This window comes from Boleophthalmus pectinirostris, unplaced genomic scaffold (assembly GCF_026225935.1).
Source record: "Boleophthalmus pectinirostris isolate CB_2022bp ecotype Guang Dong unplaced genomic scaffold, ASM2622593v1 HiC_scaffold_21, whole genome shotgun sequence".
Classification (NCBI taxonomy): Eukaryota; Metazoa; Chordata; class Actinopteri; order Gobiiformes; family Gobiidae; genus Boleophthalmus; species Boleophthalmus pectinirostris.
The window spans coordinates 14518751-14545380 of record NW_026571175.1 but is presented as its reverse complement, the minus strand read 5'-3'; the positions used below and the strand labels follow the sequence as shown (position 1 = coordinate 14545380).

At 39.1% G+C, this 26630-nt stretch overlaps 1 protein-coding gene across 3 annotated transcripts; it reads right to left on the bottom strand.

The window, feature by feature from the left end:
* Positions 1–2516: 2516 nt before the first annotated feature.
* Positions 2517–26537, bottom strand: khdrbs1b (KH domain containing, RNA binding, signal transduction associated 1b). Of its 3 annotated transcripts, XR_008632722.1 has the most exons (11): positions 26069–26432; positions 23789–23910; positions 21240–21356; positions 20515–20661; positions 14970–15103; positions 14092–14326; positions 12252–12319; positions 11882–11940; positions 11199–11377; positions 9153–9217; positions 2517–3984 (listed from the first exon to the last, which is right to left on the bottom strand). XR_008632722.1 is itself a non-coding variant. In XM_055157349.1 (10 exons), the coding sequence occupies exons 2-10, from the start codon at positions 26160–26162 to the stop codon at positions 11271–11273; spliced, it is 1083 nt and encodes a 360-aa protein (XP_055013324.1). In that variant the 5' UTR covers positions 26163–26401; positions 26508–26537; the 3' UTR covers positions 10240–11270. The 3 variants fall into 3 exon arrangements, 2 of the variants coding, with proteins under 2 accessions (XP_055013324.1, XP_020788489.1); XM_055157349.1 differs by lacking the exons at positions 2517–3984; positions 9153–9217 and adding an exon at positions 26508–26537 and having other exon boundaries at positions 10240–11377; positions 26069–26401; XM_020932830.2 differs by lacking the exons at positions 2517–3984; positions 9153–9217 and having other exon boundaries at positions 10240–11377.
* Positions 26538–26630: the final 93 nt, after the last annotated feature.

Here is a 26630-nt window from a genome sequence, read left to right as displayed (position 1 = left end):
ATACATGAACTTAATTTAACTTCCTGGTGAAGACTGTTTCTTATCTCATTAAAACCTAACCTTCCTAAACCCTAATCTTGACCTAATCTTAACCCATATCTGAACTTTAATTCATTGATTTACATCATGGTCCTGATTTTTGACCCCATTGGGGAGGTAGGTCCCATGAGCGATTTGACTCCCCACAAAGTGTCACTACTCTCTAATGTGTTTTCATATCTTTATGCTCCAATAATATTGCCCTGGCCTCATTGTACCATATATTGCCATGTACTTTATGATATTATTATACCTTAGCCAGATTTTATTTCATGATGTTTATACTAACAATATACAAAGCTTTCAGAGTGCTCAAGGACAGTCTGGGAGGTCATCCATCAGCAGTGACCTCGCGAACAGTCCCTCCCCCTCCAACGCAGCCCCTCCCCCTCCAACGCAGCCCCTCCCCCTCCAGCGCAGTCCTTCCCCCCCAGCACAGCAGCTGGGTGAGTGGGCGGCTGATTGTCGCCGTCCTCTTCGCAGGTTGGGGCGCGACATGTTCCTCTGATGTGCGAAACTGTCAGGATCACAGGACTCAGCGCAGCTGTCCTGCTCTGCGTGTCTGCCCACTGCCTCTCCACCTACAGCATTTTAACACATCCACCACTCTTATCCAGGCGTCAAGAGCCCCCACCTCTCACCACTGCCAGGAACTCATCTTCTATTCTCCTGTAAATGTGATGTGAATGCAATATGCTAAAACCAGGGTCTTCAAGTTGGCATCGTGAATATGAGGTTTCTTAAGCTGAAATAATAATGCATTAGATTTATATAGCAGCTTTTAAGACACTCAAAGCAGTGTATTATTCATTCACTCCACACTCAGTGACGGTAAGATACTAATGTAGCTACAGCTGACCTGGGGCAGACTGACAGAAGTGAGGCTGCCAATCTTCTCCCCATTAACCCCTCTGACCGCCACTAACAGGTATGTAGTGTGTCTTGAATCAGGACATAACAACAGAACTTCCAAGCACTGTGTATATGGGGATTTATGGCTTTGCTTTAAATGTTCCACAGTATGATATTAAAATTATCTACAGCATAGCTTATATTTTATTATAGCTGTTGAAATTGGTGACAGTAACTTAATTGGAGTGTTTGTCCACTTATCCGAAGGGAGGTGGTTCGAATCCTGCTCTCTCAACTGTGGGCCAGTGGATCTGATCCAGATCCATTCCAGCTCCCACAGATGAATACTGTCATTGTGGCAAGACGCTTAACCCACCTCCAGTATCTGCGTACACTGGCACACGGAACATGTGTTTTTAGGTGAGTGGTTCCTTGATGTAAAGCGCTTTGAGGGCCTCGAAGGTGGAAAGCGCTATACAAAAATGTGACCATATACCATTCAAATTGAATACCACGAAAAACAATACAAAACAACATAGCCTACAAGCTGTCCTATTCATGTATAAAATATACTTTCTTCACCCTTAATCTTGGGGTTTCAAAGTCTATTTTTTATTCAATATTCTCTTTAACTTCAGTGAAAAACTACAAAGCAACCAAAAGTGTCTGGGTGGAAAAACACAGAGATGAGCGATGGGCAGCTTTGCTCATAGTCAACTTTGCTTTTATTGATCATTTCACAGCAACATTTACTTTCTCCTCTAGCCTTCTTCTCCAGACACCTCCATTGATTCACACAAAAGAGATGGCCTCCACGCCTTCACTTGTCTTTCATTAGATTATCCAAGACACCAAAAATCATTATCCACGACATAATGGCACATAAAGACTGAAAAATGGTGTGTTTTGGTTATACCCTGTTGACACTTCCCTCGGAAATGATGGTGGCTATCCTAATATCTAATGTCCTTCCTGGCTTTTCCAATAAGCTAAATGGGGGTTTCAACTTAGCTAATGCAGCTTTTGACCAGCGGATCGGAGCAAGGAAATTTGTTTTTAATACGCGAAAGTGGAGTTTTGACCTCCAAATGTAACTTGTAATGAAATCAGTGGTAATGGCACAGAGTGGCATGGACGGGAATCGAATAAACACTGACAAAATGGATGGATAGATGGATGAGAGTTGGCACATAATGTCCTTCAGCCTCAGTAGCTTTTTCACTGTGACTATGTTTACATGCAGAGTGAAATCCGAGTAAATTAACAACTAAATTTAAAAAGAAATAGATAAGCGACATCTCATTTATGTTATTTGCACTCCACAGTACAATACAGAGTAATTTTCACTTCAAATCTACCATTGGTAAGTTTATTTGATTTTTTTTCACCTGTAGATGTCAAGTGAAAACTGAATTGGACTGCGCGGTTACGTGCAGCAGGTATCTCCAGATGGCTTCTCCAGATGAGTCATTTGGGATCTTTGAGATTAGTTTCAAAACACCTCAATCGTAGTTCCTGGGTTTACACGCATTTTGAAAAATCTGGTTAAATTGGATTATGCCAGTTATCCGGTTTTCCTGGTGTATGTGTCTCTCGGATTCAATTACAATACAAGCAGTGGAGGGGCCAGCTCTGGTTATGTGGTTATGAAGGTGAGACACATTGGTAGTGAGGGGACATAGTAGATCATGCAAACAGCTCATAGCATTAGCATCCCGTGTCCTCAGGGGCACCGAGGCCATTCAGAGCAGGGAGGGGGGTTGGGTAATGCGTTGGTTTGTGGTGAGGAGGTAGATAGATATTCAAAATGTCAAAGAATATTTCAAATTTCTGGTCAAATTTCTACCTGCATGGCAGCAATGATTTGGTTGGATTTGAATTCTGAGAGCTCATGATTTTGGAAAAATGTAATTCTGTTCAAGACAAAAGTTAAGAGACAAGCCAATTTATTTATGTTTTTACACCTGATGCCCGATCTTCAATGATTTCTCTGTGCATCTGGAATGGTCAGTTTAGAATATCCATCACCAGCCTTTCTCAAGTTTTTTGTTTTGCCTTGAATGTTATAAGATTGGTATAAATGTACCTTACCTTATTTACAAGTGTTCAATTACTTTCCATGGAGATTGCTAGATTTTATGCCATGCGTGGAACATTCCTGTACAACATCTCCATGGAGAATAGAAGGTTTTGGACCAAAAAAAACATACATATTGCCCCTGTAAGCTAATTCGTAGATCTATTATAATTTGTTCAGAGATTTTTAAACCTTGACAAGTAATATTGCATGTATTTTTGCTGACATCTATAAACATTTTATTACTGCCTGTGTAGTCGGGAAGCATCATTTATTTTTAGCACCCAAAACAAATCAGGTTAACCATGACTTCTCATTAGGAAGAAGCTGACTCAATTGGGGAAAAAACAACTAAACAGGAGTGCAGTTTTGGCAGGGAGCCTCGGACAAAAGAATTCAATTTTGAGCTGTATGAATTTGGAGAAAGACAGGGTAAAGAATACTTGCCTATGCTATAAATGTAAACAGAAACGCCACCTCTTCCAATTAGGTTTTGTTGCAGAATCAAAGCTGTAATTCAAGGGTTAAACCAAATTAAAACCAATTTCACAGCTTACTATAACAGGAGTGCTCATTTTATGCCAAATTAGGCTAGGACAATTACATCTGTTGGAGCAGGGACTCTCTCGGAAACTGTACAGCACTGTGCAATCAACGACAACTTCAAGAGGGTGTCTGAGGCATTCGGAAATAATTACAGGGATAAAAACAGCGTAATTCAATATTGACAAAGGAGGAGAAATTGTAGAAAAATAGTCCAGGAAATGCACGAGTCTCATTTTGAGGTTTTGGTGACCAGCTGCAGTCTTTGCCGTGGTCCAAAAGGAGGCACAGAGAGAGAGAGAGTTAGAGAGAGCTCCAGTTCATCTCCCCAGGCTTGGTCAGCTGTGGCACATGGCAAAGGGCCTACCGCTCAGCTCCATCCTCCCCCTCACAGCCAGGCCTGGGCAGTTCTGTCTGGATGAATGCAAGGCTGGGAGCACCGTCTGACCATGTCCTCCTCTCAGGGCTTCATCCTAGACAAAACAAATACATTACAGTGGGTGTCTGTTTCAACAAATAGCCTAGGAGAAAGGTGCACTGTGTAGCTTCTCTGGTGGGAAGTTGGCTGCGTGCACATCTGTTGATACTTTGCAGTCATCATCCACATTCCCGGGGGTTGTGATGCTAACTGTAGGCTCGGCTCTGACTGAGGATTTGTTGGCCTTTGATCTGAGCTTTGTTTTAACACAATCTGACCAAAGAAAGAACTGACTTAGCTGGAACTACATAACCCTGGATGCTTTTTGTGTTTTTTCTTGTGTTTTCAGACAATCTTAAAACTTTTTTTGACTGTATTTGGTGCTATATTTGCTGCACTGGTGTTATATCCTGGTCAAATGCATCTCTCCTGTTAAGGTTAATGTATATTGTGCACTATCCCTGTCTCAATAAATAAATAAATTAAACTAATGTGTGCATTGTGTCACCATGGTAACTCCTAAACATTAGACCATTAGAGATACATCGTCATCTGTCTATTCTTTTACTCACAAATGTGCATTCTTACTCTGAGAAGGGTTGCTACTTCACAGATCTGATGTTAACTTGGCCTTGTGGTGCCACGTGATTGTCACCATGATGATAAGTTGGATGGCAAATTGTGGAACATTCCAGGCAACGCAAAAACCTCTCCAAGTAGCGGTCCGGCCATCCACCAGAAAAGTTACATAGTGCATCTTTAAATCTAGATATCAAAGGGTGGGGAGTAGTGCAGTGGCTAGAGACGTTTTCCCACTAACTGCAGGGTTGAGAGTTCAATACTTGGCCAAAGTACAAATTGGTTGTGTGAATATGAGTGCATCTGATGGAGATGCTGGACACAGAATCCCAGCAGTCTAGCTCAGACCAGAGTAATGAAGAAGTATAAAGCTGGTAATGACTTTAAACAAACGATACAAAACTTTTAAATGACCATTTATTGAAATTTGGTTGCTGATTAGTCCTTCATAATAAATTCCATTTGCTACTGTGTTAGGCAAACCATGCATAACAGGATGAAGTGTGAAGGAGGCTGCTGGACAACAGCAGTTTTAATTAATTCTTCAGAACATCATTTGTAAATCAATTTGAAGTGTAATTACATTTTCTAGAAGTTCAAAAGTGAACTGCAATTAATACACAGACATCTGGATTAAGCTTTAGACCTCACAGCTAAAATATTATTCAGTAGTTTCACGTACACAAGGTCCACAGTATTTCTGTTTTATTATTATTATTTGACAGTATTATTGAAACAATTATAAATGAAAACTAAACCAGTCATGTTTCCTGGCACACAGTAAGGCATAGAGTATGAAACAAAATAAAAGAAAATAAGTAATAACTGACATCTTAGTCTGGAGAAACCCCTACGACTTGGCTGTCAAAAGCACTTAAATATTTAACTCCATGTGGCCCCCCTCAAGGAGTGCCTTCTTTAGTTTGAGATGACAGAACCCTTAGTGCTGTCAGTCAACACACAACTGAATATAGAAGTGTTTAGAAAGATAAACAAAGGGATTTACACATTTCCAAAAACAACCTGCTTACTACTCTAGTTTATGAATGAATTGCTGCCACTAATAGTTAATTGTTCTTTCTACATAAACAATAAATGTATGTCTATGTGATAATATTTGGTATCATCATTTGGTTATTCTCCTTTCTTGAGCTTGTGAACAACTAAACAAAAAAACAAAAAAACAAGCAATTAAAATTTTCTTTGAATGCGCATTCTTGTATCACTTTTGGTTCGCTTTCCCCATTATAAAGAAATGTAATTATATTTTTTTGGATTATCACCATTTCAGAGAGTGCACTGTCAATGTTGTGATTGGTAATTGTAATGCATTATACTGTATAAAGTGGATGAATCCAGTCAGATTTAACCTACGGCTGCAATGTTGTATTTCAAACCAACGTAAATCTTTTTTTTGGGGGGATAGGACAGCCTGATTTGGTTTAAAAAAAAAAAAAAAAAGTAATTACGAAGGATTCTGTTCAGAGTGCATTTTGCAAACAACCCCAGGAGCATTAACATTTGATAAAAGACAGAAATATGACCTAATAAATCAATATAAGAACCCCAGGCATTTCGGAAAACATCTGAAGTCCAAACAGGCACAAGATTTTCCTATAAAAACAAAGGGTATTTAGTTCTCTGCCAAAGACATTCTAAATGCAGTCTTTGCAATTTGGCATAGCCAACTCAAATTGTGATTTTGATGATTCGATTGTGATGTTGTAGAGTCCTAATCATGGATAAGATTTCCTCAGAGAATCAAACTTAACAGAGCCATATTCTAATTTGGTTCAATATCCTACTACAATATCCACAGTTATCCCACATCACCTCTCTTCCCTTCATGCCCCTCTACCTCCGGACACTCCATTACTTTCACAGGCCTCTCTGGTGCCTTTAAGATATGGCCGCCACATGAGAAATCCCCGTACACCTCTTGTGCTGGGTCCATTCCAAGCCTGTGTGCGCTGTTCCCGCTGTCACGGGCCCTGAGCTATGGATCCTTATTAGTCACTTTCCCTGGGAGCATACTGACACAGTGTTTTGAGAGCTGCTCAAGGCGCAGCCACACACCAATTCACAGCCTGTCAAAGCACAACGACAGGACAGAAGCCAGGCAACGCTTTGTAATATCCACCACTAATCCCACTGTACCCCGACAATTATTTAAAAGCTTCATTTTAACACGTTCACAGTGGTCTTGGTGAATAAGCACATACGGCTGTTAATTACTCTTGACGCAGAAATTTTGCATCTCACAGAAATATCCATCAATGAAATCAAATGACAGGTTAGAAGTGGGATAATGTTCACTGCAGCTGAATTTTATATTAGGACTCTGCACTGCTCACACTCGCTCTAATCTACTAAGATTCAGTAGTACTGACAGTGGTTGAAGGTAGAGGTGGGCGAAATGCAATAAAATGGCATAAAACATTTTCCTGGTCTGAGATCACAACTTCAATTTTATTATGATTTATGCAGTTTGTATCTTTATTTGCCACTAAGAGGAAACTAAAGCCATCTACTGTTTGAGAGTTCACACTGGTTAAATAGGGCAGCACAGTGATGCAGCAGTGAGAGCTCTCGTCTCACAGCAAGGTCCTAGGTTCGATTCTGGGACAGTGCTGGGCCTTTGTGTGTGGATTTTGCATTTTCTCCCTGTACCTGCACAGGTGTTCTGGTTTTACAACCACTAAAAACATTTACAATAGGCTCCCCACCTAATCTCAGTGGGACTATTCTGGTTAAGTGGTCTCTAAAATGAAATAAATGAAGAAGAGTGAGTAGGGAAAGTTTCTATTTGAAAACTCATCAAAATGACATATTGTCACAGGCTAAATTCACAATTAGATTTTTTTAAATTATGCATTTTATGCATATAGTGCTTTTCAGGATACTGAAAGACGCGTTACAGAAGATTTTTATTCTGATATTGCCGTATCACAATAAAAATGTAATGCAAGACCAATATTATATATAATATAGTACTATTAGTACACCAAATACAAAGTGTGTTTTCTGTTGCCTGGCAAGCCAAAACTTCATGATTTTGCTATATAAGACATCTCCCAATTGCCTCTTTTAAAATATATGGGGGAAATAGTAACTGATAGATTTTAGAGTAATGTAGATTCAAGTCTAAAAATAGCATCATTGTTAAAACACAGAACTAGTTGAAAGTCTGTACAAGCATGTTTATTTGTTCATTTAGCAGAGCACGGAAGCCATGTTATTGGATAAATCTCGCCAATACACTTTGTTAGCTGCCTCTTGTCAATTTTAATCAAAAGGGATTTTCTCTTGCAGGCAGATTTAATTCTCAGGTGCTAGAGACTCCTGAAGTCATTAATAAAGAAAGACTTACAGGCACAAGCACTGAACCCTGCACAGCTAACAATGTGCAACATAATATCAGAAAAAACTGTCTAAATCATTCAAATACTGAGTTTAAAATCCTTTTACTTTCTTGGCATCAAAGTAAAGTACAACCAAATTTTAAAAGCACAAAGAACATACAGTACCTTTCTCAGTACTCCAAAGTAAGATTTTGATTTGAAATGTGTCCTTTGATAGAAGAGAAACATGCTCAAATCAAATAGATATTTTTCTGATAACTATTTAATGCCATTTATATATGTTGTAATTTGGTAATTTGGGCTTCAACCAAATTTCTCATCTGGGTGGCCAGTTTCAGTGCTGAGCACCTCATCATGAATTGGTGATAGTGCGTGTCAGTGAGTGAATTCTGGAGGTTCTGAGTTTTCACATGAGGCATGGTCAATCCATACACGTAGAAAAATGTGTATGTGTCCTCTATCTGCAGGTTTAGGGCTGGCAACCCTTCCCAGGTACAGTTATGACTGTAGTACATTTTAGAAACAGTAAAATTGCAGGCTACACACAGTTCCTTTAAACAGATGCCCTAATGCTAGGCTTACACTACAAGACCAAGAAGCTCAATATGGGCCTAGTTCACTTTACAACTAATAACTCGCATCAGCCATCATATCCATTTATCTGCAGTGATGCATGCTTTGTACAGTGGATGAGCTCACTGGCCAATGTCCCTTAGGCTTAGTCCAAATAATCAAGATGACAGAGAGATAGGACCTCAGCTTCTGCTTTTTGGTGAAAAACACCATGTACATCTTTGGTTTATTTTTTACGATACATCAAAGACCTTTGACATCCACCCTAGATATAATCTTCAGTGGCAGCGCTGAAAAAGTGCTGTCTAGTTATATGCATGCCTTATACTAATAATAATCATATTTTATATTATACCATTATATTCATAGGTTTATTTTAGACCATATAGCTAAAGTATATTCTCAGTTTGTGAATGTTGTTCACAGACAATGGCAATAAAACTTTTTTTTTTTTATTATTCAGTTTCTTTGCTTTGGTGTGTAAAAAAAAAGAAGTCATTCTGTGATAGAAATGTACAGTATATGCAAGTCTAACACAACCACTAATGTGTGCCTGGAGGTGAAGGCCTGCTCTGTGAAGTGGAAAGTGAGTTGCCATAATGAAACAATATACACTTTGTACCTAATGGGCCATAACAGGCACAAATCAGGAGGAAGAGAGGAGAAAGCACACAAACACACACGCGCGCACACACACACACACACCAACCTGTGGTCAGAGCCTCCTCCGTCCAGCAGACTGTCAGTCTCCCAGTGCAGGGACCAAGACTGTGCCTAAAGGAGGACAAAGACCAAATCAATACTTGACCAGTGCACACCAGAGAAATGTGAGACAGGAATCATGCAAAGTCTACAGGAGAAGATATGCTCATGCAACTCAAGCTGTCTTTTGGATAACTCTGACCAGGCAGAACCTTTTGAAATATTACTATAAGCAACTTTTACACAGAGATGGCAAATTAAAAGTAATAGCAGCTCAACTGTACGGCAGAGATTAATGTTGATTTGAACATTTTAGCTAGAGTTGCATTAACACTATTCTATTAGGATATTATGTTAGTAAACATTTATTTTGGTACATAAAATTCACTATGATATTGAAGTTACATTGGTCTTACTTTTGAGTTGTTTTATTGTAATAACTGTGATAAAATATTTTAATAAATTGATTGCATTTACCAATAAGTTTATGTCAATGGATCAACACACTACGAAATTAAACATTTAGGGTTAGGTTACCTTTACAGTGGAGTTGTCTAGGTTCTAACCATCCTCTCCATTGCACTGCCATTAGTCTGTACTAAAGTAGCCATCGCCAGCGTCATTCATGACAATGAGGGCTAGACCTGAATGGTGGTTTGAATTCAGTTAAGTTTCAGATGCTATAAAAGCAATTATCATTACGATTACGACCACAGGTAAGAGGATTGAAAAAGTCTTATACATACCCAGCATTTAGAACGCTATACACATTAGGAAGCTATCCAGGTTATTTTAGAGGTCTTACCTCTGCGTCCTTTTTAAAAGTATAGAAAGAGACAGAAAGAATAAGTTGTGTTTTTTGATCATTCAAGACATTTAAGCTTAAAGTCGTCAATACATTCATTTAGATTTAAAATGGTTTTAAATGAGAAACAAAGGAAAACATCTACATCTGAGTGTTGATTTTCAGGTTTGACTAGGACATGAAACAAATAAGGCAAGTTAAGTTTCATAAAAAACAAACTAAGCTTTATTGACAAACTGCTGCAAAACATTTTTGGACAGATTTAGTCACCTATTTAGGCAAGCTTACACATGTAGCATAATGCATTTTATGGAGAGGGCACACATACTAGTGGCAGAATCATTACAATTAGGATGTTTTAAATATGTACAGAGTTGGACTGAGCTGCAGGATCCCTTCTCTGTGGAAAGAGAAGACCCATGTGGAGATTTTTGTCCCAATCCTTTGTGGAGTTTGGTGCATGCAGTTTATCATCAGATCCCAATAAGACCTGATCAGGTTTAGCAGGACAGAGCAATGTGCTTTTAACAAACATTTGTGTTAAGATTGACATATTTTACAGGTGAAACAAATTGAGGATATGAGGACAGTCCATCTCAACAGTGTCTATTAGGGCTATATTTCAAAACTCTACAGACAGTAACAAATATTGATGACTACAACTAAATCAATTAGTTTTAGAACTATTTAAAGAAAGCCATTGTCAATAAAGAATGTACATTAACCGTTATACTTTATGCAATTTAAAGGTTTGTTTTGTTTTATTTTACAGTTAAAGTTTAATAGTTATTTTATTAGACGCTATATTAACAGAATTTTGAAATGTAGCCTAAGTGGGAATCTGCAACTGACCCTCAACATTTTCTTAGTATTAACATTAGAACATTTTAAATTGTTTCATTTTACAAGATCTACTTCCACTAGAAATTATGACTCCCAACAGTTAGAAAAGAACGATCAACAATGCAAAAAAGCCAGAGGAAAGGGTTAAAAAGGGAAAAGGTAAGAACAGCAAAAATTAAAATAAAATCAAATTAGTAACTAACGAAAAGGACACCAGCTGGTCCTCTACCCATTTGAAGCCGCTTTGGTTGGTTCATGGGTGTGGGAGGGGGAGCGATGGAGTACAGGGAGGGGTCAAATGTCAGATCTCAGAAAAAACAGTTCCAGTGTTGAGTTCCCAATAGTCTCGCTCTCAAAAGTCCAAAAGTAGGAAAAGACCAAACCAAAGACAAAACTGACAATTACTTTTGTCGAGCTGCTTAAAGCGAGCGCTGCCGTGTAGACAGCCGGAGTGGGTGACGCATTCTGGTCTGGTCCTCAGTACTGCCGATACGGGTGCTCCCTGTAGGGTGCCTTGGCTCCTCTGGAAGGGGGAGGGGCCTTTCCCGGGGTGGTCCTCTGGGTGCCGTTCCAGCCATCCTGACCTGGAGACACACAAGAGAAACATGAAAGAGTCAGAAATGAAATATTCCAGATATTTTGATACATTTTTAATCTACTTTCTTTGGGGTCTTGGGATGAATAGTAATTTTAAATGTTTTTAAACACAAACTTTCTAGATTCCAAAATCAAAGAGAAGTGGGACATAGTGTGAAGAATTTGGGATTAGTCTCAAAATATCAGAAAAAGTGAAAAACCAAGGGGGATTTGGCAAATACCACCCACAATAGTTTTTCTTATCTAAACTACAATTAATTATTTTTGTGAAGCTCAATACAATTTTGAGGCTAGCAAAACATTTTTTCCCCTTCCTTTGTTCTAGAAAAGAAATCTTACTGACATTTCTACCCTGAAAATTCTAAAATGTTACTCTTTTTTTAATATAACGACTTTAAATAAATCTATTAGCATTTTGATCTGATGACAATCTGATGATGAAAATGTGTAATGCTATTTCACTTTAAAGGGTCTATATGAACTACACTTACCATAAGAATCATAAGACTCTGTGGTTTCGCCGTGGCTGTAGTCGTAGTACTCTGGATCTCTGTTGGTCAAAAACAAGAGGAGAGATGATCAGATACATCACTTTTCATCTTCAGAAACAGTGCAGTGATATCTGCGGGGAGGATAATTGGCCTGCATGAATGAGATCTAAGCCTGACTCCCCCCCACCCAGTCCCTGACGCTACTGCTAAATAACACAAGCCTCAAAGCATGGAGGAGTCTATCTGCTCTGCATTCCTCCACAGCTCACTATAAGTCTTTCATATTTCAAATCCTATTTTCGAGTTGGGAGCGGCAGAGACGTAATGCGTGCAGCTTGTGTGGAGCAGGTGAAGTGGGTGCATCACTCACGCCTGCGGCTGGCTGTAATAGCTGTCGTATGACTCGTAGCCCGTCTCTGTGTAGCTCTCATCATAGCCCTGCAGAGAGAGAGGAAGAAAAAGAGAGAGAGAGAAAGCCAGAGAGAAAGAAAGAGAGAGAGGCAAACACAGGAACAGAGATTAGAGAGAGAGTCGACATGAATCATGAATGCTACCGTGTCCCCAAAGTACTACTGCTGTGCTGAAGCAGACACTTCCACAAGTCTTCTGCAGGAAAAATCTTTATTCTGTGTTGACGGCTATTTGATGCATGTCATTCTCCAAAGCCACTTGTTGTTGGGCTCACAGCAAAATGCATCGTATCACAACAGTTCTGCAAAGACCTGATCTTTAAAAAGAGTTTGCATGATTTTGCCTAATCTACTTTATACCAACAAGACGGGGTATTACACTTCTAGATAGACCAATCTTCTTAAACGCGAATACATACATACCATCATGACCACAAAAAAAAAATACACCACTCAATCTCTACATATCACCATCATTATCTTTTGTTGGTTTGAAAATGTTACACTTGGCAAAAAACAACAGTGTTAAATTGGTTTCAGTTTAGTTTTTTGACAATCTGTCTTTCTGCCGCTAGCTGTTCTCCAAGGGGAGTGCTGAGTAGGAAGGGGTCATGTGGTGTGAGCATGGGGAGCGGAGAGAGCCCACGAAATCAAATGATGCACAAATGATTCAGAAAACCACTTCACACCACACAACATTGTAACATGGTAGAAAGCTCAAAAAAGTAGATTTAGAATAATACCACCTCCTTTGTGTGGGTTAATGCCTAAACTCCACTCACAAGCACATTTGAAACAGAGATACTAAACTGGGAAGTACCTTGAGGATTGAAGGAGTGAGTGAGGGAGGAGTAGGGGCAAGGGTGTAGGGGTATAAAGAACACCAACTAAAAGGTCTAATACACAGGTGTCAAACATGCGGCCCGGGGGCCAGATCTGGCCCTCCAAGACCTTTAATGTGGCCCTCGGCTGATTTTCTACTAAAATATTTTAATTATATTTTCTATTAAAATATTGTAAATTTTCTGTGGTGTTTATCACAGCAGCGTCTTCAGCGTCTCTGTACGTGGCCCCTCCCACCAGAGCAGCACAAATGAAGACTTGTCTCTTTCCAAACGCTCTTAAAGGACGATCGTTTTGACTGTTGGCCGTGACACCCTCATCAACAAAATGTCCAAAATGAGAAAAGTGGAGCTGAGTGCAGGATTTTCCAAGAAAAATTTACTTATTCCTATTTATACAAGTTAATATTAAACAAGTTCATGTTAAAACATTGTGTTGAAATTTTATTTTTCTTAAAGTTTCAGGTTGTTCATAATATTATAATATTTTGTAAAAGAAAGAGTTCATCAATTAAAAAAGATTTCTGTAACAGATTTGTGTTTCTCTGCACAAATATTTGAACTTATTGTTATTTTTGGGGTTTATATGACATGAGTTTTTTGATCCAGCCCCTTTGGGATCAAAGTCGGTTGGATACGGCCCCCGGACCAAAATGAGTTTGACACCTCTGGTCTAATAGGTCTCCACACTTCAAAGTCCTTTTCCAGGTTACAATTAGGGCAGTCTTTCGTGATGTTACCAACAGCTAGAAATTGCACAGGCCACTAGAGGAAGGACAAACTTTGATTTAGGCGTTTGTGACTAGAAAACTGCAAATTTACATAGTCTGTCTTAAAGTTACCAAAAATGGCTTGGAACAGGAGATAATGCTATTAAAAAAACTGTATACAAGTTTAAGTAGGGAAAAAGTGGATTTAGTGTTTAGTTCCACTTGAAGCTCTACGCTGCAGTACTCACATAATCCTCGTAGCTGTCAGTGGCGGCTGCAGTGGTGTGCTGGTGAGGGGGAGGTGCCATCCTTTGAGGGGGTCCGGCGGTGGGGGGTCTGGCCCTGGGTGCGGCTGCTCCTCTAGCAGGTGCAGCGGTAGGCCCCCCTCGCCCTGCAGGTGCTCCTCGCCCTGCCCCTCCCCTGGTGGGGCCACCGCGGCTCACTCCTCCTCTGGCTGCTCCCCGCGGAGGCATCCCCCGACCCCTGGAACAGAACGTTCAAATGATGCTTCAACATCTGCAACTTGTAATGTCATTTACGACTGTAAAAATGAAAAAGCAACAAAAAGCCAATCAAGCATTTTTTATAGTATAAATAATCACCAATTCTTCTTTGTGCTTTCTGACAATGTAGTCTGACAGTCTCAAATGTAGTTATTATTGACAGTCAGTGTTGTAATAGAGAGACACTGGATGTTTACAATGCTAGTTTATCTGATCAAATATGTTTTGGCCATATTTGATAAGAGAAACTTGGAAAACTGTTTTGAATAGTGAAGGACAAATTCAGTCACACTAAGATGATGCTGGTCACAGATGACAACACACAACACAACACACACAGATACCACAAATAGAGTGCTAGAGGTGTCCTTGGTACACTCAGTTTTTCTATTCAACCATATTTCCATTACTTTCATTGATTGAATATTGAATATTCAGCTTAAATGCAAACCTGAACACTAAACAAAATGTTAGGTTGATGCAGTAGCATAAAAATAAGATTCTCTCATCTGATAACTGCATTTTGATTTTACTTTCCTCAACTGTTTTTTCAAGCAAATGCATTGCACTATAAGTTGTATTAACAGAAGTAAATCCACACTTGGACTGTCAGTCGTGCTCACCTGTGTGCTGCTCCAGGGGGCACTCCACGGCCCCTAACTGGCATGCCCCCGCGGCCCCGGGCCCCGTGCTCCTGGCCTCCGTTCAGATAACTCATCTCCATGAACTGCTCCTGACAGATTTCATCCATCATGTCCTGCGCACATACAGTAAGACAGTGTGTGAAGACATGGGGGTGGAGTGAGAAAGCACAGTATATAACAGAAAAAGTGAGAACCTAGAAAGGAGAAAAGAAGAAGGGGACACAATTACCAAGCAGCTCCCAACTCCAGCTGGCTCCTAATGGCCAGGGAACAGGTTTAAGAAAAAAATGACATGAGGACGTGAGGGCAGCGGAGGTGAGAGAAGAGGTTGTGAGTATTGGGTTGAAAAGTACTGCTAGTACCATGCTTTTACTTAGAACTGATATTGATAGGGCCTAATACATTCATATATTGGATATTGGCGTCTTCAAAGACATTCTGAAGTGCAACTCGGGATGGTAGTTTTACCGTAGTTAGCACCGGTGCTATGGATATTACCTTCAACCTTCGGAACACTATGCTTAATTCTAGCTTTAAAAGACTTTTGGACAGTTAGAGTTGTAAAATTGTCTTTTAAAGCCTTCTTTTATGCATTTATATATGAAGCACTTTCTACTTGAATTCCCTTTCGAATGTTAGGATTAGTTGACGCTCTCTTCTGGCAACACTGGGAAAGAGGCATTTTTAATGACAAATTAGCAGCAAGGCTATTGTCAAAATGATGCTAAAAAGGTAAATACTTCATAGTTCTAGTTGGTCACTTGGGATACAACAGAAACAACACAATGCCAATAGCAAAAATATTATTACTGTATAAGGAAAGGGCTATACAAAATAACTCAAGTATACGTATCTGATAGTGGCAGAGCTCTTTTCCTTTGTGTAGTTTTGTCCTGTTGACAAATTGAATTTCTCCTTTGCCTCTTTGCCTTTGTGATGCTATGATATGACTTTAACAGTGCTCTGATAAAATCTGTTTTACCCCAACACAGATATATTATAAATGCAGCTTTTAGGGTGAAATCAAGACCAATTTCTGCTGTCTGCCCTAAACATGAAGTTCACCAAAGGCATGCCAGTTTTTTTTTGTTTTTTTTTTGTTTGTCTGTTTTTGTATTTTCAACGTAATATAGATTCTTGTGAGCTTTAAGCCTTGTTATTATGTTATGTTTTGTTTCAATCACACATGTTTGAGTAATCATTATGCATTATACGTCTAGTATTAGTCTATCTACACTTCCAAAGTAGTGTCAAAATACTCAAAATTCAAGTTAACAGCTTTTTTTTTTTTTTTTTTTCCCCCAAGATAACAGCTACTTTTTTCAGGTTAACAGCTACTTTTTACCTTTTCTTCATCAGAGATCGGAAATTCTAGGGCTGAAATTATGAAAATGATTCTAATCAAGGTGTAATACCACAGTGGAGCACTTCCTGTATTACCACATGACTTCACAAGGTGGACCAGAGCATTTTCTATCAGTCAACTAAGTATAAATATACAGGGCTTGTGCATTAAACATGTGTGAATGAAACAAAACACAACTCCAGGAATGTTTTAGAAGACATCATTATAACATAGATCAGAAAATAGCAGAATATGAGCCCTTTCAGTTACCTAGTTATATATATAGACAGTAAAAATCAGATATAACTCTTTCACGATAAGTGAGTAAGAAAAACTCTACTCGACTGAGAGAAAGCAGAGGAGTGGATGTGTAGGGGGAGGCTGTCTTTTCCTGTGCCTTCTTACACACTGCAAATGTTAATGAGCTCCCCCCCACTCTGCCTGACAAGTCCGTGTGCCACCGCATCAGCGCGTGCCTCATTTTATCCGCAAAAAACAATAAGTTGGGCTGGATTAGGAGGAGCTGGCAGTCTGAGCAGCACAAATCCCCACGGCACATATCGTACTGCCTTTCCTCTGCCGCTCCGTGACCCAATCAATCCTTTTTCATAAATCTGCTCCGTGGATATGGGTGGGGGGGTGGCTAGAGTTTTAATGATGGTGGGTAGGAAAATGGCTAGATACTAGAATATGCAGCCAGAGCTTTCAATTTATCTGCAGCGAAGGCTGGCAAACACAAGCCATTTGACTGATTAGGAATGCGCGCAGGGGAAGGCAGATGTGTCACAGGACCAGCGTGCGATTTAACAAGCACATCTGACACGTCTTTAGTCGTCAAGGTGCGTGGATTAATCATCCAGTCGGATTTGGAGTTATTAAATAAGAGGAATAAAGGGAAGAACAAAAGGTGTCAGAATATTTAAGATAAATAAAACGCAGTCATTAGAAATAATCATATTTCTGTGTTGGTGAAATACACATTGGGTCTATTGCAAATGACTGCTTGCTGACAAATGATGTGCCTCCAAAGGGAAGACAGGTTGGAGTTATTAAGAACAGGAGGACGTCTCAGGGGCAATCCGGTCAGGGCTTTTCCATAGTGGGATTCACATATAAAGAAGCAGTAAAGTTAATTTATAATGGTCTGATGACAGCGAAGACAAGAGAATAAACAACATCTGTATCGCCCATGATGATTGTTATGATTATGTATTAGGCATAAGGTCTTCATCAGTTGGCTGGTTCTGCTGGCTTATCTAGGTTTAGATGGAACCAGCCCAACAGGTGCACAGATTCACTGGTGCTTTATTTACTGTTACACTGCAGAGTTAGTTTTAACTCGCCAGAGACTTATGTTGTCATTGTGTGTTTACTAAACGTAAAACTTTAAATCATACGTATTTAAAGAATTTCACAAATGGAAATTTGGAAAATGGAAGTCTATTTATTAAACTTAGTGGGAGCACCTAGCAGAAACCTACACAAGACACATAAACTCCATAAATACAGTCCCCATCCTGTCCAGGTAACAAACCTGGGACCTTCTTGCTGCGAGTCTGAAGCACTAACCACCGCACCAGCACACCACCATGTTACTCCAATATCAGCAAGAACTACCATTCACAATTAATTTATAATGACTATTCTGAGATTTAAAAAAAAACAAAAAAAACAATGCTTATACCTATTAAACTTCATCAATGAGATAAATTTAATGTTCCACAAAAACATGTTACTATTTATGTAGCTTTCCATTTTCATTAACAAACTGTACATAGCTACTGTCTTCATAAACCATAAGACTACACCTTGAAAATAATTCGTATAATTCTTCACAGCCCCAGAGTAACAATTCTACATGTATGCCTCACACTCTTCACGTCACCTCTGATCCAGCCCTTTCGCTACAGTAATCTTACACACCAATTAAAAATGTATAGAATCTCACCTAAGTCTGTGTTATCCTGAGCCTTTGTTAGTGCACTACAAACCTGACAGCAGACAGAGCTGGCCAGCCATCAAGAATCCTTCAGCATAAAACCAATAAAGCAGCAAGCGTGGGCTGAATTTCTGCACATATCTGTCTGGGAGGAGCCATACGTCTTGTTGTCTCTCTGTGAATGATGATTCGGAGGTAAAGAGGCGGTGATGGACAGACAGGGAGGCAGGGGGATCAAGGTGGAATGGCGCTGACACAGTGAAAGCGACCCAATTTCTGCTCTTAAGCCGATTGCGGTACGTGCTCAGACTGAGAGGGACTGTGTGTGAAAGGTAAATACACACTGCATGTCCTCCAGCTGTGTTAACACTTACTATACTCTCACTACTGTATATGCTTAAGAGGAGACAAGGGCAAAGGGTCACGACTGTTTGGACTAGTACCGAGTCAGGTGGATAGAAATGGAGATGAGGGTTCAGATGTCACCAATGAGAGCAGCCAAAAGGGTAAAGCTAAAAGTTATGTATAGACTTAAAATATAGACTGTGCTATGTTGTCTAGGATGTATTGCAATGATTGTTTTGACCATAATAATTAATAGTAAGACAACACCAACATGAAGTGAAATCCTATTACACTTTACTTTCAGTTATGACTACATCTGCCAAACCCACTGGCTGATCCCAGTCGTTATCAACCTATATTAAAATATGTGTAAACCTCTTAGTCTTCACCAAACTATTTTCTCTTTAAATTATGTTAACAACACCTATCATGAGAATATATTCCTAATATATTCATATATTTAGACAGGGAAGCCAAATGAGAGCAATTTTATGTAAGCTCCAATGAAAGCCTTTGTTGGTTGAAGCATAACATGGCTTGGCCATGTAAATAAAGGTCTTTTAAATACACTTATAGTGGAGTGTCTGGATTATGTAGTGCTTTCTCAAGCCAAATGAAGTGTCTTGCTCAAAGACATGTGCAGTATGAATGTTTGCAATGCTCATATCTTGGATTGAATTTCCAACTTTATGTCTGTCCAAAATACAATTAAATGTATAAAATTTTCTTAAGAGAATTGATTGATGAATGTTAGAAGGTGATCATGCAGTGCTGAGGAGTGCCATATGCTTATATATATATATATATATATATATATATATATATATATATATATATATATATATATATATATATATATATATATATATATATATATATATATATATATATATATATAAAACTCCCAAGGTCTTTGACAACCAATGTACAGTAAGTCCTTAATAAGACTACTGAGTAATACCAGAGATAAACTCACTTAAAGGTTGTATAGAGTATTTTCCAAGGAAAGAGAAATACAGAGACTGTTTGTCCTTTTTCAAATGTTGCACATGCGTGACACCACCCCCCCTCCTCCACAGCCCTCGCTAACTAGAAAAGCCTCCTCCCGCCTCCTCCTTACTCCAGAAATCATGCTTGTTTACAGCCAGTGCACATTCAGAATTGCTGATTGAATTGCCTTTGAAGTTTCCTGTCCAGATGTAATTTAGCGACCAACGCATCTTTAGACCCTTCGTCTACTTCAGTGCACGCCATTGCTGCAAGTAATCTCCAAGAATTACCTATGTTTGGCTTTGCTCCTTTTCCCCATCTCTTCTTTTTTCAGCAACCTCAAAACCTGACTTTCTTTTGTGGCTAACTGATAGTGAATTTTTGTCTGCCATTGCAACAAACTTTGTGCAAATTGCGAGGAAGCTACAGTTCGAAAAAGCCGCTAAGAACTGCCACGTTGGTTGAATAAACAGCATCTTGCATATGTGGAATGCGTGGAGGCATACGGTAATCCCAGCATACCAAATCAGTTATGATAGAAACATCAGGAGTTTGATTGACAACGTAACAGCCAATAGATAATGAGGTAGCCTCACTATCTATTGACTAATGTTTAGCTGGCCGCACCATATCCACGGTTGATAGATTTTCATTCTTTTTTTTTTTTTTTTGTCATCATTATAAAGCTGCTGCATCTGTATAACGCTAATAATGTTTGAACTTTCATTAACAATTTGAAACAGAAACAAAACAAAAAAAACTCCATACAACCTTTAATATGAATGCAAACGACTTCTCTCCAATAACATGATGAAAGCCAAATGTGTTTACTCTAAAAGAATACTCAGAAAGTAAACATAAACATTACAAAAAGACAAAAGTATACAATGAGGTAGGGATCTTACTGGGAACAGGAACTTCTTGACTTCTTCCATTGCATGTGCCATCCGCAGGTAGGCATCTGGTACCGGGGCGAAGACCTCGATAAAAACATGCAGCTCCATAGACAGGTGGGCGTACTTGGGCTCTCCGCCATTTCTCAAGTCTTCCTCCTGATGATTTAAAAAAACAGGAGTGAAAAGATGTGCGGTTCAATATTTGCAGAAGCCAAAAATGCAATAATTTTTCCCTTTTCTTGACTCAGTGATTTTGCCAATAACTGCTAGAGCAAAGAACTGCTAGAGAAAAGAACTTGAATGGGATAAATACTGGTTTGAAACTAAATATATTCCAAAATATTGAGAGAACCTTTCCTTCAATATGCTTTCTTCTGTTGTACAGTGTTGGTGGTAATTTTGTTTGGCTACAGAAAGCTTACAACTTTCATGCAGCAGTATCCCTATCTCAGCTGCAAAAAATATATAGACCTATCGAATGTTTAACTCTCTCTATGGTGGGACTAATGATACTTTGTGCTTTTATAGCTTTGTAATGGCATTAGCATGCGTCAATAATACATTTAGCAGTGTCTCCTCAAAGAAGTGCCTGTAACAGATGTGCAGTGCACCGATGCCCTTGGCTTAAAGCTGATGTCTATCCTGCGGGCCCCCACCATCTGGTCTCAGAGCTGCCATCCCTGTGAGGTGGGCCAGATCTGTGACTGCAGCCTCCTCTGAGCAGGTGCACACACCTTGGCTTTGTCTCTCATCGAGCCTTTCCCCAGCACCGAGATCTTCGCCCCAGTCTCCTCCTGCAGCCGTTTGATAGTGTTGCCCTGAGGTCCCAGAATCTTGCCCACAAAATTGAACTGAAAACAGAGAAGCAGAAAATAAACTCATAAAATATATGCTAAAGTTGTATGTTTGTTTTTTTTTAAGATAACATAGATATCCAAATGACAGCTTAATCCTAGGTCTAAATAAGGTATGTTTTTCTATGAGCAGTTTGTCACAGCCACAATAATTATAGTTGGGGGCTGGCTATATGACAATTTTCTTAGCTTAGATCACAGTTGCCAGTGTGTAGTTACATCCACTTGTCAGTCAATCTGAGCAGGACAAAGACTGAATCAGAGGAGAAGTTGGTAGTGAAATGTGTCAGTGAGCAGCATTAAACAGAAGCACTGAATCATGGTAGAAATCACATTACAACTGCCATATCGCCTAGCCCCAGGAATCACCACATCATTCAAATTGATACATTTTGTGTAGGGGAGTCAGCTGGAGCTTAAGAAATCTAAAATAGATATTCACATATTGCATTTGTATAGCACAAGGCAATTTTTTTTTACACATAATTCACTGACAGTGGCTGTAAAAGGTAACATCTCATCTCTGTATATCTGCGATTGCATACTTTGAGAAAATGAGACCACTAGTTCATTCATTAGAGCTAAAAGCAACTCCCTTTTCCCAAACTAATAACAATGCAATTATTCCACAGATGAGGTTTGGTACATTACATGACTCTATCACAGTCATTCAGAATGGAACAACCCTGAAGAATTTATATTAGAATCTAAACAACACTCATTAAACTTGTCATTTGGGGAGGGCAATCTGATTACAAACTAAACAACTGAATCCAGCAGGCAGACAGCATGCTTTGCCTCTGTCGCACGCAAAGTCTAATAAATTGTGTTTCACAGCTTGCCAATTTTAATAACGTAATTGTGTTAGACTTTTTGCCAAATGTTCTTCAAATTTTGCTTCTAGCTCCAACTATTTTTATCTAGCTTTTACTTTTACTTTTACATGTTCTTTGTGATTTCCTGCAGATTCTCCAAACATTCTCAGAGCACCTGCAGCAACTCACAACAGGTAGGAAAATGAGATGCAACAATGCTGACATCAATGCAATACTGGAAGTTACTGGTATTGATACTGGTTATTTTATACATTTTTATTAGGAGTATGAGAAAATATCTGAATAGCAATACTAAATTTGCTGATACAGTATTGATACTGTGGGCCGCTGTTTTGAAGTTATTTTGTATTTTGTGGTATATTTTACAAAATGAGTTTCTGTCAGCTCATTTAGAGAAAGGAAAGAAAATACAATACATCTGACATATTTACTCACAAAAGGTTTGTACAGTCAGTGAACAAAGAAATACTGGCTGCAGTTACATGCACACTCAAAATGTGATCAGATTTTTGGACTTTTAAGACTATTAAAATTACATGCAAATTTAACAGCAAAATGATCTGATTTCCTTCTAATCATAATCTCTCTGATTACTCACATCAGATTTTGCAGTTTGCGTGTCATTTAAATCATTTTAAAAAGGTCTGGAAATCAGATCATCAGATTATAATCAGATTTTGAAGTGCATGTACACTAAGACACTCTTGTTAAAATGAATTTGTTTCTTAAAGAATAGTCGGCCAATAACATGTGCAATAGTTCAGCTATCACGTGTGTTGGAATCGTGAGGGAATAATTTTTAACTATTGTAAATGAAGACCTAAAATGTAAAATGTACAGTACAAAATGTTACTGCAGCAAATAAAAAAGCAGAAGTGATAAGAGAATTTAACACATTTAGGTTTTACCAGGCTTCTATAGAGAATGAGTTCAACATTTTGTACAAGGATCATACACACAATTTTAAGAACACTGTAGCGTTTAATACTGTGGTGATTAAATACAATAAGATTTCGAGAATTGAAATCTAAACTCTGAACTGAACTGAATTCTACAGTTTTTACAGCAAATACTCGTTTATGGCCTCAAATCCAGCGGTTGACAAATGACAGCAGGTTGAAACACATTTTAGTTATTACAGCCTATATAAGAACTACCATTAAACTTTAAATACAACGTGACTAGTTTAGCACCCGCTGCCACTTCAGAGTACGCGATCAATACAGCTACATGTCTGAGCCAGGTATAGATTAACCGATATGGAGAACACCCCGGCAGTTAGAACCCCATTTAGCCAAAGCAAATAAAGGAAATGAACCTGAACGACTCGGAAAAAAAAATGTACGGAACCATCACTGGAACTGCCACATTAACATTTTGATCCACTTTGTGACATTTTAAAACATTGCCATATTAGATGTAATTACCAGTGCAATGTTGAAGAGTAATTTGAGACTGCCAAGTAACCCTGTGGCTTTGTGTAATTGAAACTCAGCAGCAGGATAAATTAAATCAAGAGGGATTCACTACGACGGTGGGGGGAGTGGAGGTACAGAATATAAAGTGAAGGAAAGAGGGAGGGGGGCCACTCACCTTGGGGTACTGTTTGACCGGTATGAGCACACGCTCTTTAAGTTTGATGTTTTTTGTCGTGAAGAGGTCCAAGTATGTTTCTGTGTCCTTTTTGGTCTCGCCTTTCTGGATTCTGTCGATTTCTAGACACAAAAAGATTTTTAAAAAAGGTAAATATTTTACATGGATGTTGGAAAAGTAAGTGGTGAATTTGCAAATTATTTAAAACATGGATATTTTGGATGTGAGTTTTTGCATCCTTTAAAAACAGATAAACAAACACAAGGTCATATGATTATTCCTGGGAAAAAAACAAGTATGTTTCGTTATTGAATATATCGGCAATTTTGACTGTCCTAATGTTCTAAAATCAAGTTAGTGAAACCAATGTAACAAGTATGAGCCCAGAGGTTTCTATTTCTTCACAACCCAAAATCCTCTGTTCAGTGATAACTGCACATGTAAGATATCATAAAAGATGTTTCTTAAGCATTTTTCAGAATCATTAGGTTGGATTTATTACAATAAGATAATCCTTTATTTGTCCCACAATGGGGAAATTACAATGTTGCAGTGCCAAGTTCAAGAACAGCAGGAGAACAAGAACATGCAATTTAGACTGATGGATTGAGTGTTTATTTGCTTTACAAGAAATAAAGGAGTTAATGATGGGCATCTTGATATAACCCATAACAGATCATTTCAAAATTTAGACCTGATGTTGTAAAAACTGCACAAAGAAAAATTACAAGCATACACCTTTTCTTGACTGCCAACTTTGTCCATCTTCAACACAGGCATATTACAAAGAAACACGCATAAAATAACCTTGACATAAATCAATAATGTTGTGAGAGCTGCTTACTTTACAACCTCTTTTATTTATCCATGGGTTTCAGAAGGATGAAAAATTAGGACCGTTGTCATGGTGATTTAAACTATTTAAAACAAAATATATGAAAAATGTGAAAAAGGAAGCAGAAACCCACAAATTCCTAGTTTAAGCTTGTAATTTAGAAAACAGCAATGCATTTTTTTATTTTTTTTTTTGCAGGAGATCCTTCCCATGTGACAAAGCATCTACAACTCTATCCAGTCAGTAGCTGGCCTTGGCTACTCCTGTGTGTGTGATGATGCGCAAACATGTCAGATACCCCACAATACACCAGCTGCAGAGCTGAGGAGGGAACACTGGGAACTGTACAAGTACCATACTAGTTGCAGGTTTCATGGTTCTTTTGAATAATTACCCTTACCTTATCGCCGTTAAGAATATATGAAAAATTATTTATTTTTCACAAGGAAAACTCACTCAAACGATAACATTAAAAAGGTCATAGTTGGGTACAAAAAGGCATGGTCAAAGTTGAATTTATAGACTACAAATTTTCATGTCATTTGCCATCTGGCTTGAGAGGTTGCATTTCTAAAATCTCTAATCAAAGAGGAGGATAGCATAAGATATGGTTACAGAAAGCAATTAATTTTAGGACAAGCTAAAAACAGAGCTATACTCACAACAAGGACACTTCACGGCCAGTGCCTACGATTATAAAGCCCCATAGCTGCCATTTGGGTTTTAGTACCCAGGTGACATTGTAAGTCTCACGCAAATAAAACTGTAAACATTTGCATAGAAGACCAATAAACAATAGGATGGAACCATTGGAGCCATGGTGTATTATCTATAGGAGCAAAGAATGGAACTGGTAGGTTTTATTATCCACACAACTGAAATAATTCCATCTTCTCTCAATATTGGTCACCTTCTCATTTTGTTTGAATATACAAATTACATGGACATGTGGCCAATTATTTGCAACTTTAGCAACTGCTGAATTTGGTCACCTTTACACAGGGGATCGCGTTTTCTTTGTTAACCGTCTAACGTCTTGGCCACATAATTGGTAACCCCATGAAACCACAGTGGTGTTGCAGAGAGGGGACTCTGTGCGTAATTAAATAACAGAAGCCTTTTGAATGGGGGGCCAAATTCTGGCTGGTTTAACATGTCAGAGAAGTGTGACTTGACCCCCAGAAAACCTTTGAGCTGTGTGCTAGAATGCCAAAACCTTACAGCCCCTTCTCTACTCATCCTGGCGCAGGGAGTATCCAAATGAGCTGGCACCAAACGCACTCCTCCACGACACCACCAGCAACGAGGTTAATGGGACACCCCACGTCCCGTCCGCAAACACATGGAGCTGGAGCGAGGTGTGGGTCTGCAAAGCCCCACGCACCTCCACGCTACACTGACGCAAAGCAAAGAAACAAAACAAATACCCCGCAAACCCACTTTACCTGCATTTAAAAGTTTCATGGAGTGCGTAAACGACATGTCCAAAGTGTCCTTTTCTGCCAGCAGCTCGGGAAGGTATTTGTCGCCGTTCTCCATTTTGACTTTAAAATGGATCGTTGCAACAAAACAAAAAAAGATTTACAAAACCCAAGAATAATAATTAAAAAAGGTAGTCCGGTTATGTAACTAGGCAGCGCGGAGTATCCTCTTTGTAGGCGGCGTTTTGCATGTGGATAGCGGGCAGTGGTGCGACGGTGCGTCCGCTGCTCTGTGCTCTCTGCTTGGTTTGCTCGCTCGCTCCGCACCGGTCGGGCTCCTCTGTTCAGCTGCGCACTCTGGAGGGAAGTGGGAGAACAAAAGCGGTGAGAGACTGGAAAAGCAGCCAGCACAATCCCGCCGACGGAAGTGAGCTCAGATAGGGAGGACTAAAACGCCGCCTACCGTGCGCTTCGTGGATCTGCTCCGATAATGCCACTATCAGATTGTCGATAGTGGTGTGGGTGTGTGCCTGTATGTGTGGGCTCTATTGTTGGCAAAGTAAAGTGTCTAGACTTGATATATAGT